This window comes from Cherax quadricarinatus, chromosome 61, assembly GCF_038502225.1.
Source record: "Cherax quadricarinatus isolate ZL_2023a chromosome 61, ASM3850222v1, whole genome shotgun sequence".
Lineage (NCBI taxonomy): Eukaryota > Metazoa > Arthropoda > Malacostraca > Decapoda > Parastacidae > Cherax > Cherax quadricarinatus.
Window position 1 is genome coordinate 4290724 of NC_091352.1, and position 24830 is coordinate 4315553.

General features: G+C 37.3%; 2 protein-coding genes across 4 annotated transcripts in view; one reads left to right on the forward strand and one right to left on the reverse strand.

Moving 5' to 3' along the window:
• Positions 1 to 325: 325 nt before the first annotated feature.
• Positions 326 to 10926, reverse strand: PolZ2 (DNA polymerase zeta subunit 2). 3 transcript variants are annotated; one of them, XM_053792225.2, is made up of 6 exons: positions 10753 to 10926; positions 9106 to 9232; positions 8233 to 8351; positions 7399 to 7577; positions 3211 to 3379; positions 326 to 1293 (listed from the first exon to the last, which is right to left on the reverse strand). In XM_053792225.2, exons 2-6 carry the CDS (start codon positions 9116 to 9118, stop codon positions 1150 to 1152), a joined length of 624 nt encoding a protein of 207 aa, XP_053648200.1. In that variant the 5' UTR covers positions 9119 to 9232; positions 10753 to 10926; the 3' UTR covers positions 326 to 1149. The 3 variants fall into 3 exon arrangements, with proteins under 3 accessions (XP_053648200.1, XP_053648199.1, XP_053648201.1); XM_053792224.2 differs by having other exon boundaries at positions 10704 to 10926; XM_053792226.2 differs by lacking the exon at positions 10753 to 10926 and adding an exon at positions 10052 to 10365.
• Positions 10927 to 21732: 10806 nt separating this feature from the next.
• Positions 21733 to 24830, forward strand: part of LOC138850930 (uncharacterized) — a 35244-nt gene continuing 32146 nt past the window's right edge. The window contains exon 1 of the mRNA XM_070098170.1: positions 21733 to 22856. Coding sequence (XP_069954271.1) covers positions 21983 to 22856 — 874 coding nt within the window. The 5' untranslated portion in view covers positions 21733 to 21982. The remainder of the gene's footprint in view (positions 22857 to 24830) is intronic.

Consider the following 24830-nt stretch of genomic DNA (forward strand, 5'->3'; position numbering starts at 1 on the left):
CCCCATAGTACCAGTTCTTCTGTTCCACTTCCCCATGATACCAGTTCTTCTGTTCCACTTCCCCATGGTTCCAGTTCTTCTGTTCCACTTCCCCATGGTACCAGTTGTAAGTGGAAAATATGAAGAGAAAGTTCTCACTCTGGTCAAATTGCTAACATTGTGAACATAGGAATACATACATACATATATGCCACAGTATTGACATTACAACTTAACACCTCTAACAGCATTTGCATATTTAATTTTCGTTCTCCTTATTCACCTTCAGTGTAATATGTAATAAAAAAACGTTTATTCTGTAAGACAATTTGGATTAAAATAAATCTAAGTTAATAAAACATTTATTAAACTATACAGCATATAACTTTGATTTTTTTTAAAGAACCGAGTCATCATGAAATAATTTCTTGTGATGTAAAATAAATAATGTACAGTATACAGTGCAGTATCTAAAATAAAGGTAACACATTCAATCATATAATGTTTATATATTTTTCTCATCCATACAATAAAACTAATATTTATAAAAAGCTCATTTAGCAAGTTTGTCCTTTTTTTTATATTTACAGTAAAACAAAAGTCATCTTGCAAAAATACAAAAATCAATTACAGAAATATTTATTGGTTTTATGAAATAATTAGAATACTGTTTTGGAATAAATAAATAAAGTATATACACATAAATAAGTATTCTCAAATTCAGTCCCACTGAATTGTTATCAATCATAAATATAAACAGGAAGACTTACAAGAGAGCACCATTTATATAAAAGGATCATATACATTACACACTGTCTCCATAAAAGGATCTCATACCTTACATTATACTATGTATTATTCACTATACTATGCATTGTATCTTATTTTCATTACAATGACTTTTAGTCATGGATGACTTGTAGAGCTATACTGTATGTTACAGCATCGAAGATGCTATTTTTTCTAAAAATAAGTCTCGAAAATTTACCAGCGTCTTAGAGGCCGAAGTACCATTTATCTTTTTTTCCAAAATTTAGCAAATCAGAATTGGGGGGGAGGGCATCCTTGACACCATAGCATCTTGGTTGCCATAAAATATAGTAACAGGATTTTCCTCTACTGATGATGAGCACACATTTTATGTTGTTATAACAACCATGGATTATAACCTTATTCGCTTGAGCTTTGTTTTTTGCTGCTCTCTTCAACATACAGTTGCATTCTGCACAACTCCGTTCTCAGTGTTTTGAGAGGCACAATGTGTGGGTCGTGCACCTCCGTTTGTTCCTTCTCAGCTTCTACCCATGGGAAATCCTAAGGGACAAGAAATAGTGTTGTCAATTTGAGTATCAGCAGGAGCAAATGGGATTAAATCAGGTGTATCTGAAAGAACTAGAGTTAGCTAAAGAAGGAGTGGTGGCAATAGTGGCAACTGTTTAAGAATTATGTGGATTAGGATAAGATGGGATGTAAGAAGTAGGTTATAGTTAAGTATTTATGCACTTGGAAACGAGGAATGAAGAGGGGTTTTGGGCAGTGCTATGCAAATGTTTATTAAGTATTGAACTAAGTAAAAAAATGTGTTGTGGGAAAACTAAATGTAAAAGTCGGAGAGACTATTATAGACTGCAGAGTAGATTAAGCTTGAAGTGACAGATGCAAACAACATAGGGAATATCTAACTGAATTATGTATAGAAAGAGGTTTACTAATAGATCATACTTTTTTTAAGAAAAAAGGAATCAAGCAGTATATGAGTTATGATGAGCTGCACAGTGATAACAGTTTGCTATACTACATATTGACAGATAAAAGATTGATAGACAGACTTTTGGTTGTGCTTGTTTTTAGTGGAGTACAATATGTAGTCAATAAAGGATTGCATTATATTGCATTTGCTTTTATTTTTCTATCATGTCAGTAATTTATACCAAACCATTGGTCTCCATCGAGTATAGTATGTCAGATCATGTTTTAGTGGTAGCTACAGTGAGAATAAGAGGCAGATGAAGTGCAAGGTGAGTGAGAGAAGTGACAAGACTGAACAACAAATCTGTACATGGGTTTAAGGCACTTTAAAGATAAACACAGTATGTAAATTACATAGCTTATTTATTTTCTGTAGAAAATTTCCACTTTCAAAGAATAATGGTTCATACAAATCTAGTTGAAATGGTTCAAATACATGTATAGTACTCTATACCTGACAATATTTATCACTTAACACAAGATCAAGGGTTAATACAAATATTTTTTTTTTTTAACAAGTCGGCCGTCTCCCACCGAGGCAGGGTGACCCAAAAAAGAAAGAAAATCCCCAAAAAGAAAATGCTTTCATCATCATTCAACACTTTCACCACACTCACACATTATCACTGTTTTTGCAGAGGTGCTCAGAATACAACAGTTTAGAAGCATATACGTATAAAGATACACAACATATCCCTCCAAACCACTAAGCCACAAGAGCTATACAGCACAAATATTTGTAGCATACTGGCATGTCAGAAATCAGGTCATCCAAACATGACAAGTAAATACTAATTACTGTATTTACTGTCAGTATGCTATATTGCACAAATATTTCACACACCCAGTAGATATTTATAATAAACTACCATTAATTTTTGAGTTTAGTATTGTGGTTTAAAGACATATGAGGAAACACTAAGACATATTTATTAGAAATCATTTAGGTCCTGGGACCAAAGTGTTTTCCAATAAATGTCCTAGTAAAGTGAAAGGACACATGTGCAACTAATGTGACATTTTATTGTGGCAACGTTTCGCCCACCAGGAGCTTTGTCAAGCCGATACCATCGGCTTGACAAAGCTCCTGGAGAGCGAAATGTTGCCACAATAAAATGTCACATTAGTTGAACTTGTGTCCTTTTACTTTACATATTGTCGGTAATTCTACCAACATTATTACAAATGTCCTACTGTTTGCTCACATGTCTTTTTAAACAACTTTGTCAGTATCATTTACCAAAGTTTAGTTCAGTATTGTGCATAACCCCACCAGCTAACTATATTAGAGGCGCAGATAACTCATGGTTTTTTAAGTGTGATGGATCCCTAGGACTGGGACACTAGCAGCTGTTGAATCCCTGAGTAGGTTATCACGTGACTGAAACCTGCATCGAGACGTGTTTCCTGATAAGCTTGATACCTATACTGTATAGAGCAGAACACAGTAGCACTAAATACTGAGAGGTGTCATCTTCTCACCTGGTACTGATTCCCTGAACTCATGACAGCTGGTACATGTTCAGGAACATGGATATGAACTGCGAAAGAGCAGCCAGGGGGAAGAGGTTGCAAGAGGGAGTCACTGATGCTCAGTTTGAGGCAGAAAGCTCGCAAAGCCTCTTCCATACGTAACAACTGCGGGTCTTTCCTGCAGGTTATTAAAAAATTTAACACAAACTTCTTTTGATTAGATATGGAGTCACACAAGTAACAAATTTTCATAAATTTGCTATATTTCATTTAGTGAGGTTGTCTGTGAAAGGCACTAAGTATACGTACTGTAAATGTTCTTTATTAGATAAATGAAGTGGGCAACAATGTTTTGAGGTACAACCCTTAATATGTGCAAAGAATAATGACTGGCTGGGGTGAGGGAAAATATTTTTTTTTAAAACATGTCAGCAGTCTCCCACCGAGGCAGGACGACCTAAAAAAGAAAGAAAGAAACGCTTTCACATTCACTCAACCCTGTCACCATCATTTACACATAATTACTGTCTCTGTGAAGGTGCCCAGATATGATAAAGCACTAAACTTATAAGGGTCATACTAAGCCTGAGGAATTCAATTCAATTCAATTAAATTCAAAGTTTATTCTCTATAAGGATTACAATGCTGAGTTTACAGAATTTGGTTATTGTGTGGTTTACAGGTAGTAAAATAATGATTACAGAGTGTACCACTAGAACACCTAGCATGGCTAGGCATTTCAGGCAGACTTAGTTTAATTCTTAATTTTAAAATATTACAAATTATGAGGTAAGTTGGTATTATGGCTAAGTGACTAAATACTAGTTTGTGAGTTTAGCAATGTGAATTCTTTTGTTTTGGCACAGTACATAGTTTCAGTATTGGAGTATCACAGGATTCATTATTTTAAGATTGAGATTAATATTTCTGTTTATGGTCAAATGGGTGAGTGAATGTAAGTGTGAACCACCAGGTGGTATTCGTGTAGTTAGTTGACGGGGTGTATCAGGGAGATAAGATGTTTTCTAATGGTAGTTTTGAAGGTGATGAATGTGTCTGCAGTTCTAGAGTTCTCAGGTAGGGTGTTCCAGATTTTAGGGCCTTTGACATACATTGAATTTTTGTATAGGTTTAGTCGGACACGGGGAATGTCGTAGAGATGTTTGTGTCTGGTGTTATGCCTGTGGGTTCTGTCACAACTATCAAGAAAGCATTTTAGGTCAAGGTTGATATTGGAGTTTAAGGCCCTGTAGATGTAGATTGCACAGTAGTAAGTGTGGATGTACTGAACAGGGAGTAAGTTTAGATCTATGAATAGTGGGGGGGGGTGTTGCCAGGGATGGGATTTAGTGATTATTCTTACTGCAGCTTTTTGTTGGGTTATTATTGACTTTAGGTGTGTTGCTGCAGTTGATCCCCAAGCACAAATAGCATAGGTGAGGTATGGATAAATAAGTGAGTGGTATAGTGTGAGAAGGGCATTTTGCGGCACGTAGTATCGTATCTTGGAGAGGATCCCAACTGTTCTGGATACTTTTTTGGTTATGTGTTGGATATGGGTGCTGAAATTCAGGTTGTTGTCAAGGTATAGGCCTAGGAATTTGCCCCCATTATGTCTGGTAATTAGAGTGTTGTCGATCTTAATGTTAATTTGTGCATCTCCTGCTCTGCTACCAAACATAATATAGTAGGTTTTGTCAGTGTTAAGCGTAAGATTATTGGCTGTCATCCAAGTCGATATTTTGATCAGCTCCTCGTTAACAATGGCGTTGAGGGTGGCAAGATTAGGGTGAGAGATGACATAAGTCGTGTCGTCAGCAAAGAGAATGGGTTTCAGGTGTTGGGATACTTTTGGAAGATCATTGATGTATATGAGGAAGAGCAGGGGACCAAGGACACTTCCCTGCGGAACTCCAGTATCAAGTGGCCGTGTTGTTGATGCTGTGTCTTTAATGGTGACATACTGATACCTATTAGTATGGTAAGATCTGAAATAAGCAAGCGCATGGCCTCTTATACCGTAATGGTCAAGTTTGTGGAGTAGGATGTCGTGGTCTATATCAAAAGCTTTTCTTAGGTCAATAAAAATTCCTAGTGGATATTCCTTATTTTCCAATGCTGTGTAAAGCAGATCTAGCATTTTTATGATTGCATCATTAGTGCTTTTATTTTTCCTGAATCCAAATTGGCAGGGGTTGAGTATGTTTTGTGCAGTTATAAATGAATATAGTCTCCTGTGCACGAGTTTCTGAAAGATTTTGGATAGCAATGGTAAGTTTGATATTGGCCTATAGTTGTTTAAGTCTGTAGGGTCACCACCTTTATGTATTGGTGTAACCCATAATTAAGCTTGATCCAAGGAAGGATGTAGAATAAAGATTCTTTATCTGAATGTGAGGATAGCTCCAATTCCTTGGATCACTAGCCCTTCAGCACTAAGACATCAATGTAAGATTGTGAAAGAGCAAATAAAAATAGGAAGATATAATATATGAAATAATATAGTTTCATGGAAATGACATGAGAAACTGGATGACAATTACCTTTATTATTTAAATTACATATTTCAAAATATAAAAATAACTTAACTCATGTGCATTGCAGAAATAATTCTCAGTCACGTAAAATTTAGAAATTATTTATATATCCATAAAGGTTTCTTATAATTAATGTATACATAGAGCACTGGTAGGTGGTAAGTTACTAAATGCTGTAAAGAGCTTTTATGAGGATAGTGAGGCTCAGGTTAGGGTGTGTAGAAGAGAGGGAGAATACTTCCCGGTAAAAGTAGGTCTTAGACAGGGATGTGTAATGTCACCATGGTTGTTTAATATATTTATAGATGGGGTTGTAAAAGAAGTAAATGCTAGGGTGTTCGGGAGAGGGGTAGGATTAAATTATGGGGAATCAAATTCAAAATGGGAATTGACACAGTTACTTTTTGCTGATGATACTGTGCTTATGGGAGATTCTAAAGAAAAATTGCAAAGGTTAGTGGATGAGTTTGAGAATGTGTGTAAAGGTAGAAAGTTGAAAGTGAACATAGAAAAGAGTAAGGTGATGAGGGTATCAAATGATTTAGATAAAGAAAAATTGGATATCAAATTGGGGAGGAGGAGTATGGAAGAAGTGAATGTTTTCAGATACTTGGGAGTTGACGTGTCGGCGGATGGATTTATGAAGGATGAGGTTAATCATAGAATTGATGAGGGAAAAAAGGTGAGTGGTGCGTTGAGGTATATGTGGAGTCAAAAAACGTTATCTATGGAGGCAAAGAAGGGAATGTATGAAAGTATAGTAGTACCAACACTCTTATATGGATGTGAAGCTTGGGTGGTAAATGCAGCAGCGAGGAGACGGTTGGAGGCAGTGGAGATGTCCTGTCTAAGGGCAATGTGTGGTGTAAATATTATGCAGAAAATTCGGAGTGTGGAAATTAGGAGAAGGTGTGGAGTTAATAAAAGCATTAGTCAGAGGGCAGAAGAGGGGTTGTTGAGGTGGTTTGGTCATTTAGAGAGAATGGATCAAAGTAGAATGACATGGAAAGCATATAAATCTATAGGGGAAGGAAAGAGGGGTAGGGGTCGTCCTCGAAAGGGTTGGAAAGAGGGGGTAAAGGAGGTTTTGTGGGCGAGGGGCTTGGACTTCCAGCAAGCGTGCATGAGCGTGTTAGATAGGAGTGAATGGAGACGAATGATACTTGGGACCTGACGATCTGTTGGAGTGTGAGCAGGGTAATATTTAGTGAAGGAATTCAGGGAAACCGGTTATTTTCATATAGTCGGACTTGAGTCCTGGAAATGGGAAGTACAATGCCTGCACTTTAAAGGAGTGGTTTGGGATATTGGCAGTTTGGAGGGATATGTTGTGTATCTTTATACGTATATGCTTCTAAACTGTTGTATTCTGGGCACCTCTGCAAAAGCAGTGATAATGTGTGAGTGTGGTGAAAGTGTTGAATGATGATGAAAATATTTTCTTTTTGGGGATTTTCTTTCTTTTTTGGGTCACCCTGCCTCGGTGGGAGACGACCGACTTGTTGAAAAAAAAAAAAAAAAAAAAAAAATAGAGCACTGTACTACATATGAGCAAAATTAATCCAAATGCATAGTATATGATAGCCATTATAATTATATTTGATATGGTGGTACAAAAAGAAATGGCAACAGCTGAACAGAAATGATATATTGCACGTACTTGATCTCATGAGGTTTAGTCGGCTTCTGCACAATTTCAAATACAAACTTTTCAACTGGGACTCCCTCAGTTGACAGTACTGCAACAACAACCTTTTCTACTTCACCTTTCTCCAAAACTGGACGAATTGAGCTTACACATTCACCAATATACGACCGCAGCCCTGGGTGAATACACATCTGAAGAAAGAAGCCAATTTATTATAAATATATTCTTAATTTTTTTATTATTGATACCCTGTATATATGTATCAATGACTTACAGTGACTGATAAACATATTTATTTACATTAAACAAGGACCATAAAATTATCTCCCAGTTCATTGTTGCGCTGTATAACAATGTATGACAATGTAATGAAAAAGTTAGGATATATTGTACATACAAAGTACAAATCAATATATTCATGGCAATGCAAAGTGCAGAAAAAATATAAAGTATACAAGAGTTTGTAGAAAGTATATTGTACATCTGTCCCCTTCACCACCCTAATGTTAATTATCAAGATGAATATGGGCTTATTTGTCTCTGAAGATAATACCAATCTTGAGTGGTAATTTTTTAAGAGATTGATACATAAATTAGAAGAGGCTATGGGAGTATGTAGTATGATTCTTTCAAATCCTCTTTTATATTAATACTGTTCTTCAGTCTTGGTACAAGTTAGCTTGCTCCTACAGGACAAATCCAACAACACTTGTGAAAAGGTACACAAGACAAAGAACTATTAACTGCTAATCTTTATATGACTAAATACCAGGCAGTATAATCAAGGTTATATTAATTAACTACTGGTACGTATACAAAAAAATTATACTATACACAATATCTTACCTGTACGGGGATGCTGTACTTTTTTCTTCTTTGAAAAACTGATTGAGGATAAATTTCTCTGGTGTACAGTATTAGGTTGATAGCAACCTCAAGGAGCTCCACCACAATATCAGATGACACTGCATTCAATGAGACATGTATTAACTCTTTAAAATGTTCTTTTTTAGTCTCCTTAAAATGTTCTACCTTGGTTATACAATAACATGTTTGCTATTATGGAAGATTATATATACAGTACTAATATAGAGTAAGGCCCAAACCTAAAACATTGTTATGTTTCTGAAAATTATTCACTACTTGGGTGTTCCGAACTTTGCCAATTACTTTCCAATAGATACCCATGTTATAACCGGAGATGCATGCCTGGGCCATAATATTCCATGCCAATTTCGTTTATTTTTATAACAATGAAATAAAAAAAAAATAAATGATACTCAAAGAAGTCCTCTCTCTCCTCTTCCCTTCCCCTGTGCCCATTCTATACCATTCCCTGATGTCCTTCCCTCTCTTGCATTCTCACTTCCACTTTCAATTACTCCCACCTTTTCTCCCATTGTATGACACAATAGCAACAAGACTACTTCCTTCCTTTCTGTTCCCTCCCTCTCTATTGTTTCCCAATCCTTTATCCTCCCTCCTTGTTCTCTCCTCTCCCATTCCTTCCTTTTATCTCATCAAAGATGCCAAATCACTCTTTGCATAAGTGTACCACCCTCTGTTTTATAGTGAGGGTACTAGGGGCCTAAGAATATATGGAAGGTAGCAGTGAGGATGATTGTAGGCCATCACATCAGAAAAACCTAATCTTAGGAAAAATACACATTCACATTACAGTATTTGTTTATCCAACCTTACAATATACAAATTTCTTACCAGAAAAGTCCATGGCAGCTTATTCTATAGTACAGTACAGTACAGTATGATGCTTCAACTGCTCTGCATTTCACACTGCCTCTTGAAGCATTGAGTGTGGGCTCCTTGACATGAGACACTTGTCCATCTGTTGTATTAAATCATTGTTAAACAGTACCATAATACCACATGAAGACCAATAAAAACATACTATAATGCAGTATTAGAACATTTGCTTCATAGGCTATATAAAGAGGCAATCTGATTCAATGTACAATGTACAGATCTAAGTATGTACAGTATTTTGGCTAAGTTGTTGGCCTTAAATTATGCTAGGTAATATTAACATTATTGTAGATTAGGTTACATGCTAGATAATAGATTGTCTTTATGAGTATCACCTTGCTTGAGAATCAAGCAAGGTGATACTTAAAATTCAGTTATAGAGCCCAATGCTCTACCACTGAGTTAGGTAACATTGGGTAAGTTTGCATTTGTAACTTTTTTGAGCTTTACTGTAGCTATTTGGGCATAAAATTATTTTTCATTTTCATTAAAAATGACATGCATATGTGTACTGATGAGAAATTAAATGGGAACCCCAGTGGATTTAAAACCTGCTGAGGAAACAATAAATTATGTTCTAGGGTCCCAGTGGAAATGAGCAACTTAGATGACTTTTTTGGGGGATTATCCTAGGTAATTTACATTATGTATAACTTACAAATTGTACTTACGTGTACCTGTGCCTAAATAACTTAAGGGGAAATGCTCAACCTATAGGGATCATACCACTAACTCAAGATATGCTGTTCAGGAACATTATGGTTACCCTAGGTTAAGTGATCATAAACTGTGACTGCTGTATCTCTAAGTATTATTATTATTATAAAAAATAAAGAACTAAACACTGTATATCTATTCTATTCTATAGGCATGAAGTGAAGTCAACGACTTTTCAAATTACCATCGTCAGTGAGTTATCCAGGCGGCAGATTCGGTGACTTAATTAAATAACCAAGTCTTATCCAACAATATAATTTAGGCTTAAATTAGATTAAGTTAGAGGTTATCGATAATGTAACTTAATTTATATATGGAAGAACTCTTCGTCAGTAAGAAAATATCAGAGGATTCTTATCTATTGATCACTAATCGGTGACTTAGTAACATCGATGAGATCACTGGTATTATCTATATGTAATTTATAATTATCCAGGTAGAAATACAAAGTATTTATATATACATAAACTACTTCTTACTGATGTACTAAATAAAGATTTAAGCAAGACTACCATGACAGCTGTGGCCAGCTGCCAGGAAACAAATCACTATTTTTTATTTTATAACTGAATGGATTTACTTAAATGCATTTAGTTATATACACTAAAAATGTCTATAAGTAAAACTGATAATTTCTAAAAATCACGACTTGTCTTATAATTCAGAAAAATCTGGAAACAACGGGTCGTTAATGGAAATAAATCACACCAACTTTGTTAACTATATTTAAAACCTCATTAATGCATCACCAATGAAAGTTATAATAATAATAAAATTATTGTAAATGCTGTCAAAATGTAAGTCTGCAAAAATACATATTAAAAAAAAACTCTAACCCGGAGGAAGACCTGTCAGCAGAGTGGCCTTTTCTTCATTATATCTTACATTATCACCGTCCACGACACTTCTTTCACCTTCCAAGACTCTTCAACTTCTTAAATATTTCTTTGCTTTCTCCTCACATCAACTCTTCCTTTATTTTCTTCAAGAAGAGAGGAGGAAATGCCGTTAGCAGCTCCACGTACGAGCCGTCCAGCCTCACTGAGTCATCTAAACCCGTGAGGGCTTACCTGGGGGAGTTGAGAGGCAGGTTTGATCCGGGGAAGGGGAGGACAGCTCCAGGTCTTCAGATCAAGAACCCTTCACCAGCATCGGGGAAATTCCCTTCTTGAGGGGAACTGGTACCGAAATATGCCCCGGGGGGCCTGGCCCAAGGCGGATATTGTTGGGCTCGTGTTGGGGTCAAGACATTGTTAGGATCAATAGTGTTGGGGTCAAGACATTGTTAGGATCAATAGTGTTGGGGTCAAGACATTGTTAGGATCAATAGTGTTGGGGTCAAGACATTGTTAGGATCAATAGTGTTGGGGTCAAGACATTGTTAGGATCAATAGTGTTGGGGTCAAGACAGTTAGGATCAATAGTGTTGGGGTCAAGACATTGTTAGGATCAATAGTGTTGGGGTCAAGACATTGTTAGGATCAATAGTGTTGGGGTCAAGACATTGTTAGGATCAATAGTGTTGGGGTCAAGACATTCTTAGGATCAATAGTGTTGGGGTCAAGACAGTTAGGATCAATAGTGTTGGGGTCAAGACATTCTTAGGATCAATAGTGTTGGGGTCAAGACATTGTTAGGATCAATAGTGTTGGGGTCAAGACATTGTTAGGATCAATAGTGTTGGGATCAAGACATTGTTAGGATCAATAGTGTTGGGATCAAGACATTGTTAGGATCAATAGTGTTGGGATCAAGACATTGTTAGGATCAATAGTGTTGGGATCAAGACATTGTTAGGATCAATAGTGTTGGGGTCAAGACATTGTTAGGATCAATAGTGTTGGGGTCAAGACATTGTTAGGATCAATAGTGTTGGGATCAAGACATTGTTAGGATCAATAGTGTTGGGGTCAAGACATTGTTAGGATCAATAGTGTTGGGGTCAAGACATTGTTAGGATCAATAGTGTTGGGATCAAGACATTGTTAGGATCAATAGTGTTGGGGTCAAGACATTGTTAGGATCAATAGTGTTGGGATCAAGACATTGTTAGGATCAATAGTGTTGGGATCAAGACATTGTTAGGATCAATAGTGTTGGGGTCAAGACATTGTTAGGATCAATAGTGTTGGGGTCAAGACAGTTAGGATCAATAGTGTTGGGGTCAAGACATTGTTAGGATCAATAGTGTTGGGGTCAAGCCATTGTTAGGATCAATAGTGTTGGGGTCAAGACATTGTTAGGATCAATAGTGTTGGGGTCAAGACATTGTTAGGATCAATAGTGTTGGGGTCAAGACATTGTTAGGATCAATAGTGTTGGGGTCAAGACATTGTTAGGATCAATAGTGTTGGGGTCAAGACATTGTTAGGATTAATAGTGTTGGGATCAAGACATTGTTAGGATCAATAGTGTTGGGGTCAAGACATTGTTAGGATCAATAGTGTTGGGATCAAGACATTGTTAGGATCAATAGTGTTGGGATCAAGACATTGTTAGGATCAATAGTGTTGGGGTGAAGACATTGTTAGGATCAATAGTGTTGGTGTCAAGACATTGTTAGGATCAATAGTGTTGGGGTCAAGACATTGTTAGGATCAATAGTGTTGGGGTCAAGACATTGTTAGGATCAATAGTGTTGGGATCAAGACATTGTTAGGATCATTAGTGTTGGGGTCAAGACATCGTTAGGATCAATAGTGTTGGGATCAAGACATTGTTAGGATCAATAGTGTTGGGATCAAGACATTGTTAGGATCAATAGTGTTGGGGTCAAGACATTATTAGGATCAATAGTGTTGGGGTCAAGACATTGTTAGGATCAATAGTGTTGGGATCAAGACATTGTTAGGATCAATGGTGTTGGGATCAAGACAGTTAGGATCAATAGTGTTGGGATCAAGACATTGTTAGGATCAATAGTGTTGGGATCAACACATTGTTAGGATCATTAGTGTTGGGATCAACACATTGTTAGGATCAATAGTGTTGGGGTCAAGACATTGTTAGGATCAATAGTGTTGGGATCAAGACAGAGGGTGTTGGAATCAAAACAGGACCCCAGTGGAAATAAGTCACCCTGTCTGACTTTTTGGTGTTATCCCAGGTTCTCTACACATATGCTGCTATATATGATAATCTGTGTAATTGTATTTGTGTATACCTGAATTAACTTACTAATCAAGACAGTGGGTGTTGGAATCAAGTGTTGGAATCAAGACAGGGTGTTGGAATCAAGTGTTGGAATTAAGTGTTGGAATCAGGAAAGTGCTGGAATCAAGTGTTGGAATCACGAGTGTTGGAATAACTGGAGAGGGTTTCGGGGGTCAGCGCCCCCGCGGTCCGGTCTGTGACCAGGCCTCATGTTGGATCAGGGCCTGATCAACCTGGCTGAAATGTAAGAAAATGTTGAGATCAAAAGAGTAATCTTCACATGTGCTATGTATGATAATTTATGTTACTATTTATGTGTAAATAAGTTTATTCAGGTATACACAAATACAGTTACATAGATTATACCATACATAGCAGCATATGTGTAGAGAACCTAGGATAACCCAAAAAAGTCAGTGACTTATTTCCATTGGGTTCAGACTCCTTTTAATACCTTATTATTATACCATAAAGGAGATATCTTATTATTGTACTGTAAAGGCGATATTACTATGCTCTAAAAGAGATATACGAGGAATAAGGTAAAATGAGTTATTTATATTTACACGTGTGTTAGTTAAAAAATAAATCATTCTTCTCCCTTTCTGTCTCTACATTCATTAAGCAACTTTTGCTTCTCTTCTTGAACTGGTTGATGCTATGACTGGCTTTGACATGTGCAGGCAGTCTGTTCCATTCCTTAATTGCTGTACAATAAAAGGTGTTTGAAGCCTGGCCACTGACTGTGGCTACTACTAGTACTATGATTGTGTCCCAATCTTGACATTATTATTATTATAATCAAGGGGAAGCGCTAGATTATACACTGGGGGGGGGGAGGTGGAAGGCATTCAGGCTTAATTCGGGGAACTGGAGCACAGATCCAATTTCCTAAATCAAGAGCCCCTCACCAACATCAAGGAACCTTCCTTGAGGGGCCCAATCTTGACAAAATTGGCAGCAAGATATTCTGTACACTGTGAACAATTTTGTAAAATTGATTTAACTTCAATTGTTTAGGTACAGTTGTGCACCTATACCTGAATAATCTTACTGTTAGGGTCAGAACAATCATAGGATCAAAACAGTGTTGAGATCAAGACAATGTTGGTTATAAGACGTTGGACACATGACGCTTTTAGCATTGAAGAAATCCCTGTATCAAGATCTTAAAATACACTAGGTCATGCCTAACCTATAGGCATGACCTTTGTAACTTGTCATGATTGTGACCAGACCTACCAGGAGTTCATTACCTTTGTAAATTGTGAGTTCATTAACTTGGTAATTGTGAATTCATTACCTCTGTAACTTGCTTAGCTATCAAAACTTTGGAGTCCAGTCCCTGGACCAATTATGTACTTCTGTAATCTTTTCACTTCCGCCCACAGGATGGGTATGGGGTGCATAGTATACATATTAAACTAAACCTAGTGGAAGTAGAACACGCCAGCTCCAACTGATTCACCTCTCCTATCTGCAGAATATAAGCCCCTTTTCCGAGCATATGCTGTATAACTTTAATATTTAAAGGTGGAGTGAACCGGTAAGCCAGCGGAAGGCCTCTGTCAGATGACCGAAAGCTCCAGCTGCGGGCCATCCTATGACTAAGACCCTCGTCAGAAAACACTTGTCCTGTTTCCTGACAAACCTACGTAGCCTAACCATATGCTGTACTAATCAATATTGATGGACTAACACATTGACTCCAGGCTGAGGACTGATTTCCTCAAAGTCTCATCTTCCACCGTTCTTTGCATTGACCCGAGGAAGCCACTGGCTGGCGAAACGTGTTTATATTTCCAAGCCACTGGCTGGCGAAACGTTTCCACAATAAAGATACCAAAATGTTGTACAAGTGTCTCATTCATCAACTTAGTCTTCTAAACCATTTATATAAAACAAAACAAAAGCATTCACATTGCTAAACTCACAAACTAGTATTTAGTCACTTAGCCATAATACCAACTTACCTCATAATTTTGTAATATTTTAAACTTAAGATTTAATTTAAGTCTGCCCGAAATGCCTTGCCATGCTAGGTGTTCTAGTGGTACACTGTAATTATTATTTTACTACATGTAAACCACACAGTAACCAAATTCTGTAAACTCAGCATTGTTATCCTTATAGAGAATGAACTTTGAACTGGATGCTGAGGTGGAGTCCTAACATCATGTATTATAAGATGTCAGGAGATAGTGCCCCTGACCAAGATTATTTTTATTATTATCATAGGGGAGCACTAAACTCGGAGGGATTATATAGCGCCTGTGGGGGAGGGTGGAAGGTATTCAGGCTTAATTCAGGGAATTGTAGCACAGACCCTGCTCCCCAGATCAAGAGCCCCTCATCAGCATCAAGGAACCCCCTGAAGGGCTCCTGACGAAGGAAGCACCATCAGCATGCATTGTGCCAAGTATGTGACACCTTGGATCTTTGCATTGATGAGTACCATCCTCCTCCTTTTAGTGCCTGAATTTACCCTTCCTTCCCTTGCATAGAGAGTGATTTCCTCCCATTCCCCAGGCGCTTGACGAGCCTCACGGTTTTAGCGCTTTCCCATGAATATAATAATATTTGAGTCATGGTGTTGGATCAAACTTTATATGTGCATTTTCTTCCCGTCGAGCTAATAGATTGTGGAGGGACTAGAGGTACTGTTGTTTATCCTTATATTCAGTGTGAAGGACCTGTTTTATATATCCTTACATCCAGATACCGCGTATCTTTTTAATAGATTGTTAGGACTTTCGCTATTTTTCCTTTATATATAAGGAGGAGCCATACACCTCAGGATGTTGTTTTAATGTAAGTGGAATTTCAAGATGGAAAATTATATAATTACTTATATTTACGCTTTCACATTTAAAATCTACATAATGTGGCACTAGTGAGTACCTACAGCACCTACATGTGCCCTTAGAACTACTGTCTAAATTTAAAGCTACTTTATGTATCATACTGCATTGTTATACATGCCTGTCGTTGCATTTATAAAAGATGGGGTTGCAAAAGTGGAATATTCTGACATCCTGAGGGAGAAATCTAAATATTTCACCTCGAAGCCTTTTATCTAAGGCTTTTAACATCTTTTATAATGCTCCTTACACTCATTCTGTGGGTGGTGGTCAAACGATTACGGAGGCACATAATGGGTTCAGGGAATATACGTGAACATTACAGAGGCACATAATTGATCTAGGAAGTGTATCTCAACATTACAGAGGCACATAATGGGGGCCAAGAACTGTATCTCAAACACTACAGAGACACATAATGGGTCCAGGGACTGTACCTCAACATTACACATAATGGGTCCAGGAACTACATTTTGACTTCTTTAGGTTATCCTAGGTAATTTACATATATGTTACTATGTCTGATAATTTATTGTTGTGTGTATGTGTACCTGTACCTAAATAAACTTAATGATGGGTCCAGGTACTGGGCCTCAAAGTTATATATAGTAGTGTCACTTATATCAGCTAGGCCTCTATACCTTGTACATGTACTGTAGAAATGAAGATTATCATTATCATTATTATTAATTATTGTCTAATGATAATGAACTATTTACATGTTTATATCTGGTTACAATTATAATGATTTATTTATACAGACATATATCCAGTCACATAAATATTACAGTGTAGCTTACATGTACGCAGTTTTCAATTATTTATATTACCTTATGTTTTAGTAAGGTATTATTAAATTTAACCTTGTAAGTGGCTATAAGTTATTTACAATAGGTAAAGTCAGGGTAGGCTGTGTACCTATAATTTTCACTAGAGGTGAACCTCCTTCATGCTTTAGGCTGTCCTGGATAAAGCTTATATTTTTGACAATATTTTTTCCTGACGTGTCATATACATAAATACAACCTAAGTAAGTTTATGTAGGTACAGGTACATTTTTGGTTGCCTAACTTTTGTAATAATATGAAATAATGAATATTAAAATGTACCACTACATAACTTGTGTTTATGGAATATAATCAGTAAGAATTAATATTAGTCTGCCCGAAATGCCTAGGCATGCTAGTAGCTTTTTTTGTACTTAATATTTTGTAACATGTAAACCACACATTGTAAACTTTGCAAAGAAATGAAAAATTTGATTTTTTTTGATAAGTACATTTATCATACATAGAGTAAATTACCTATGATAACCTAAAAAAAAGTCAAAGTATTTCCATTAGGGTCCTCGCTGAGTATTATATACAATTATATACATAAATTTCAACAAATTATTATTAAGCCCATGTAAATCAGTGCTCACTAAACGAAATTATTTGAAGATATGCGTCCATAAAAATTCCTGTAAATTACAACTGGGAATATATTTCCATTTCCCGACTCGACAAGAAACGTTGCATCTTAGATCTTCATGCGACTCAACGTCTCACTTATAAATTCTTAATATAATGGAGATTCACGTTACAGCCAGCCGATTTAGATGACATAATTGAATATCAACCGTAATAAAAATTAAGACATAGAAAAGAGTGAAGGATAATTATATATGAGGTGAGGAGAGGAAGTTGACTGGGCAGCCACAACAACATCTCTGGAGTAACTATTTTGTATGTGGCCACCATCACCCTCTCTATTATATTACTATAACTGGGAAACTCTCTCGCGTCTCCTCACCATTTTGACGGTAAATTACCCCCAGGAGTGCCATTTATTTTTGAAGTTGTAGTCTGTCACTGTAATTTAAGTTTGTACGAGTATTGAGTGTTAAGTGTGAGTGATGCTCCTCTCTTCTAGCTTCAATTTTAAAGTTCGGGGACGCTATTGGCTTTTATTTTTGTAAATTATTGCAGTTTTGAGCCTGTCAGTAATTGATAATTAGATTAAAAAAGCCTGGTAGCACCTCTTTTGCTGCCTTAAGGGGGATGCTCTGATACACTTTAAGAGCTCTTAATCCAAGGAATTGGAGTTACTTTCCCCCTTGATTTGATCGTATCTAATTATTTCACATTCCCTAAGTGCTGTGTAATACCGTATGAGTTTAGAGCTTCCCCATGAATATATTAATTGTTGCATCAGGCAGGAAGGTTGATTAATGTAACTAAAGTGAATGATAATGTTTCTTAATTAAGAATTCAATTATGTTAAGCCATGTACGGAAGTATTATAATATACATAAGTAAATTGACCTTAGGGTTTAAAAATTACAACATTGCATTTAGTCATGATAGATACACTAAGGTGACATTTTGTGTTGCCTCACAGACCCCAGTGGAAATGAATCACTGACTTTTTTGAGTTATCCTAGTTAATTACACATGTGCTGCTATGTATGATAATTTATGTAACTATTTATGTGTACCTGCACCTGAATTAACTTACTTGCCTTAACCTGGAATATCTCTGTGATTTCTCAAGAGGATTTAAGTGATTTGTTAAGATTTATGGTATATATTTGAAATGGGTTAGTAGCAGATTTTGATTGTTGTATCTTTGAGGAAGATTCATACTAATGCATCAGCTGAGATATGCATAAAACTTTAGTTGAATATACAGGTTTACAAATATATGTTTGTTGTGTCAGTGAATTTTACACTTTTACATAAATTCCATTAAGCACTATTATAAGCATTCAGTACAGTGATGACAAGAGATATTTGAAATTTGGATAGAACATCAAAGCCTGACCCATCATCCTAATCATAACATTTCAGCATGGCTATTACAGTCAGACCTGTGAGTTTGATGTGAGTTATGGTAAGAGGTAATTATTTGCCTGTGTATTCTACAGTCCCCCTGGAGAGTCCCTGGTTTTTTGCTTTCCTTTCAATAGTTTTTATTGCCTCTATGCATTATTATATTTATTGGTGTTGTGGTAGGTTTTGTTTTGCTAAGTTTTATTAATAGGCATCAGTGCAATGTAACATAACCAAATGTAATTAGCCTAGCCTAGCCTAGCCTAGCCTAGCCTAGCCTAGCCTAGCCTAGCCTAGCCTAGCCTAGCCTAGCCTAGCCTAGCCTAGCCTAGCCTAGCCTAGCCTAGCCTAGCCTAGCTTAACCTAGCCTAACCTAACCTAACCTAACCTAACCTAACCTAACCTAACCTAACCTAACCTAACCTAACCTAACCTAACCTAACCTAACCTAACCTAATCTTACCCAACAGAAATTTATTTTTATTACATTTTCTAATTTATTTAGTCACATAGTGAAACCTTTATGTTTACTATAATAATTCTATATTATGGGTGATACAGTAAAGTAAAACTTACAAAATAGTAAAATTACAAACCACTCCTTACTGCTGTACATTACATATATATACATCCTCTCATCACTTAACGATGGAGTTCTGTTCCTAAGACCACGTCAGTAAATAAATTCGTTGCTAAGTGAAGAGCAAACTGTAATGATAGTGGGTTTGTGTCAACCATCTTTGATATTATTTTAATGTCACCTTTGCACCATTTACACTACAACATTTCTGGTATATTTTTAAATGTTTATGCAGTAGTTTACTGTACATATATTGTAATAAACAGAATAGAGGAAATCAGCTCTAGTATACATTATTTAGGTATGCATACTGAACAGAGAGCCCATTATAAGTCCAAGTCGTCAGTAAACGAGTACGTCACTATGTGAGGAGAGGCTGTATTAGCATGAATTGTGACCATTGGCTCTAGTCTTTTGCTGCCTCTGATACTGTCCTTGCTGCCAAAGCAAATTTTGCTGATGCCAGTGTTGTTGAAATGCCCTCTGTTTCCACTGATGCTGCTGAGTTTTCCTGTGTTACATCTATTGCTACTGGTATTTTTTCCAGCTACAGCCTGCCTGACTTCTAATGATGTCAGTCATGTCATTAGAAGTCAGAGGATCGAGCCTCCAACACTCCTTACACTGAATGCCCAACAAGTTTAGCACCTCGTAAAGGTGCATACACGTATTTAAAATTTTAAATTACTGCCAGTGATGTTGGTGTTGCTAATGCTGCTCCTGCTGACACTGATACCACCGTTGCTAATGCTGATGCAACCATTTCTAACTAATACCTCTATTCCTAACACTGATACTGCCATTGCTAACCCTGCCACCAGTGCTGCTACTGCTGCTCTTATAAAACAACGTTCTTTCTTGATGGTTCTTAATGCCGACTGTGCCTCCACTTTGCTGTAACACCCCTCCCATGCCGATGTTTTCTCAGCACCTCCACTAACTCTGCCACCTATTTTAACCTTTACTGTTTGAAGCTTCAGTATATGACCCTTATTTGCTTAATGCTTTTTTCTGAATATAATGATTATAATCTGCTACTGTATACTTAACCCGTAAACGGTCCAAGCAGATCTACGTTCACATGTGTGATGCTACAGAAGTAGATCTACGTTTTTTTTTACATATTTTCAAATATAACAAAAAAAAAGTAGATCAAAGTTTTTTTACACATTTTCAAATGTAAAAAAACAAAAAGAAGGTCTACTTTTTTTTACATACTTTAAAATGTTGAAAAAACGTATATGTACGTTTGGACCGTTTACGGGTTAATAGGTAGTCTGGACACAATTTACATGCAATTTTGTAAGGACGGTTTCTTTGCATTGTGGAACTCTTGGTTTAGTAAATTAACACACAATGTATTACCAAAATATGCTTTAGTTCTGGGTATGGCTGATCCTACCCATAGCTTTAGCCTTGGGTATGATCAGCCAGAGCTGATTTGTTTGTAGTCTGCAAGTTTCTATTGCCATTAAATGTGGCTGATTTGGGACTGCCACATGGACCTGTCAAGTATCTTCTTAAATAATTTTGTTCCAGCAATACATCCTATCTTCTGTTTACTGGTGTGAGGTTCAATTGTCTTGGAACTCAGATGGTGACAGTGTTTTCTAGTTGTGTTGATAGAAAGCTTACTTTTCATTGGTTTTAACTAATTGTCTTCCATTCAGGGGGTTGCCCTGATTCTAATAAAGGGTTTATAATCAAAGGTGTTGGATCTGCCCACTCCTTCCTTGGGTCAAACTTTGATTATCTTCCATTCCAGAAACATATGACCTCTACAGAATTAGGACTTCACCATAAATATAGATATATTGAAATAATAATCTTGAATTTTCTAGTGTATCTCGTTAAGTTTTTATTTTGAAAATCTATCTGTATCTGTGTGACTAAATGGTTATATTTATTTGTTTTACAGTGTGAAAGCAGTAAATGATCTCTCTATATTTTCTAGACTGAAGAACTTGCTTGCTTCTAAAGAAGATGTGAACAGAGAACAAAGCCTTAAACGAAAGTGCAGAAATGCTTACCTGCAGGTTGTCACCTACATTTTTTTTTATACAGTTACGATAATTACCTTTGTGATATATTCCTTTGTAATTTATACCTTTATCATACAGACCTTTCATGCCAGTGTTTAATATAGTTTATTGTACATTTTTGAGTTGTATGGATAATAAATTAATCTTGTGTTGAATAGGGGAATTGTTTCAATCATGATTACTCTGAAGCATGATTATTGTTATGACAGCTTAATTTGATTTACTTTTTTGTTTTCAGATACTATGCCTTATGATAAATGTAATAACTACTGCAGCTAGAGAAAGCCATTCAAGTGAAACCCTCTCAGCTTCAGAAGAGAAAGAAAACGAAACATGGATACAAGACAGTGTTAGTCTTAAGTCCGGCCCGGTGGCCTGGTGGCTAAAGCTCCCGCTTCACACACAGAGGGCCCGGATTTGATTCCCGGCGGGTGGAAACATTTCGACACGTTTCCTTACACCTGTTGTCCTGTTCACCTAGCAGCAAATAGGTACCTGGGTGTTAGTCGACTGGTGTGGGTCGCATCCTGGGGGACAAGATTAAGGACCCCAATGGAAATAAGTTAGACAGTCCTCGATGACGCACTGACTTTCTTGGGTTATCCTGGGTGGCTAACCCCCCGGGGTTAAAAATCCGAACGAAATCTTATTCTTATTCTTATTCTTATGCCAGGAAGACGAAAAAAATCGGCCATAGGCCGTAAACGCAAACAACATCGCAGTAAGGTTGCTGTATGCAATGAAAATGTAAATCAGGAAAAAGAAGAAAAGGGGGCATCTAGCTCTCCAGTTAAACCTGTAAGCAAGCGAAAGCAACTGACTCCAAAAAAAGTCAAACAACAGCAACCAACTCCAAAGAACGTCGATGTAAAACTCCTCTCTGACATCATAAGTATAGCTTCACAGGAAAACACTCCAGAAACGAGTGCTGAGAAAGAAAATGTCGAAGAGACACCTGTTGAAGAAACTAAGAAGACACGAGGAAAGAGAAAGAGAAAGCAGCCTCATATCCTGAGCAGTGAATATGTCCTTGATGATGATGATATTGACTTGGATTTAGATTCTTCAACAGAGTACAAACCTCCAAAGGAATTTGAAGAAGATCCTGATGAGTTTGAGGAAGATGAAATATGTAAGAAAAAAAGGTCAACCAAAGGAAAAACCACAAAGATTAAAGAGGAACCTAAGAAGAAAAGACAAAAAAAAACTGAACCAAAAAAGAATCAAGAAACACTTCAAGATTCTGAAACAGATGGTAGTGTTGTTAAAACTGTAACGAAGAGAAAGTATGTTAGAAAGAAAGCTCTTGCTATGGCAGACACATCATCACTTAGAGATATACCAGATCTTTCAGAGGGTGATGACAAAGTAGTGATCAAGCCTAAAAGAGGAAGAAAAAAAAAAATAAAACCTAAGATAGTGAAAAAGAGAATGTTAATGGATCGGGAGATTGAGTATGTGGAAGGAGAAGAGACTGAAAAGGGCAAAAGCTGTAAATCCAAAAAGGATTCAAAATATGGCCAACCCTATTCCGTCACTGGTGAGTTTCCATTGTCCATTTTTATTTCCTACGCTTTCGAAGGGGGGTGCCTTGGCATTGGTGAAGGGCTCTTGAGTCAAGGAATTAGAGTTACCCCCTCCTTCCTTGGATAAAACCTGATTGCCTCCCATTCCTTAGGCACTTCTCTATAATCATTATTGATGCAGATTTAATGTTTCCCATGAATGTGTTAAGTATTTTTGTCACCTAACATAACTCTTGTTCCCAGAGATGTTCTAGCACTAATATTTCACATTTCTTCATACTTCTTTATAAATATTGCTGCAAATGCAAGATAGGTTTAAATAATCTTTAATAAAGCATTCTCTGTTTTTAGTTCTATTTTTTGAGGATTACCAGACATGTCTAGTCAGTTTTTTTTACACCTCTGCTTTTTTTATTGAATATTTTTCGCTATTTATTTTGTTTTAACACACTGGCCATCTCCCACCAAGGCAGGATGACCCGAAAAAGAAACACTTTCACTATCATTCTCACTATCATAGAAATATTCTTTTAACATATACATTTATTTTTACCTTAATGGTTGTCTTACCAAGACAGAGAGTGTGTACCTACCTATTTGTGGTTTCAGGGGTCGATTTACAGTCTTGGTCCTGCAGTTACAGCTCTCACAACACAGCACATGTGCGTGTGTGCATGTACGAGTATGTGTTCATGTGCGATAGGGCATGCATGTGCAAGTGTGTGCATGTGCATATGCATGTGTGTGTGTGTGCATGCATGTGTGTGTGTGTGTGCATGCATATGTGTGTGTGCGTGCATGTGTGTGTGTGTGTGTGTGCATGTGTGTGTGCGTGCATGTGTGTGTTTGCGTGTATGTGTGTGTGTGAATGTGTGTGTGTGTGCATGTGTGTGCATGCATGTGTGTGTGTGTGTGTGTGTGTGTACTCACCTAATTGTACTCACCTAATTGTGGTTGCAGGGGTTGAGACTCAGCTCCTGGCTCCGCCTCTTCACTGATCGCTACTGGTCCTCTCTCTCTCTGCTTCCTGAGCTTTGTCATACCTCTTCTTAAAACTATGTATGGTTCCTGCCTCCACTACTTCACTTGCTAGGTTATTCCACTTGCTGACAACTCTATGACTGAAGAAATACTTCCTAACGTCCCTGTGACTTGTCTGAGTCTTCAGCTTCCAGTTGTGACCCCTTGTCCCTGTGTCCCCTCTCTGGAACATCCTATCTCTGTCCACCTTGTCTATTCCCCGCAGTATATTGTATGTCGTTATCATGTCCCCCCTGACCCTTCTGTCCTCCAGTGTCGTCAGTCCGATTTCCCTTAACATTTCCTCGTACAACATTCCCTTGAGCTCTGGGACTAGCCTTGTTGCAAACCTTTGTACTTTCTCTAACTTCTTGACGTGCTTGACCAGGTGTGGGTTCCAGACTGGTGCTGCATACTCCAGTATGGGCCTAACATACACAGTGTACAGTGTCTTGAACGATTCCTTATTAAGGTATTGGAACGCTATTCTCAGGTTTGCCAGGCGCCCGTATGCTGCAGCAGTTATTTGGTTGATGTGTGCCTCCGGTGATGTGCTCGGTGTTATGGTCACCCCAAGGTCTTTCTCCCTGAGTGAGGTCTGTATTCTTTGTCCACCTAGCCTATACTCTGTCTGCGGTCTTCTTTGCCCCTCCCCAATCTTCATGACTTTGCATTTTGCTGGATTGAATTTGAGAAGCCAGTTACTGGACCACATGTCCAGCCTGTCCAGGTCTGTTTGCAGTCCTGCCTCATCCTCGTCTTATTTAATTCTTCTCATCAACTTCACGTCATCTGCGAACAGGGACACTTCAGAGTCTATTCCTTCCATCATGTCATTCACATATATCAAAAATAGCACTGATCCTAGAACTGACCCCTGTGGGACCCTGCTCGTAACAGGCGCCCACTGTGATACCTCTTCACGTACCATGACTCGTTGCTGCCTCCCTGTCAGGTATTCCCTTATC

What these genes read in the sequence shown, in the direction of transcription:
- PolZ2 (XM_053792225.2), bottom strand. An exon ending in AGTACAGCATCCCCGTACAG is followed by an intron (nt 7,578 to 8,232) that starts GTAAGATATTGT and finishes TTCTTTCTTCAG; the next exon opens with ATGTGTATTCACCCAGGGCT. An exon ending in GTTCAGGGAATCAGTACCAG is followed by an intron (nt 1,294 to 3,210) that starts GTGAGAAGATGA and finishes CTTGTCCCTTAG; the next exon opens with GATTTCCCATGGGTAGAAGC.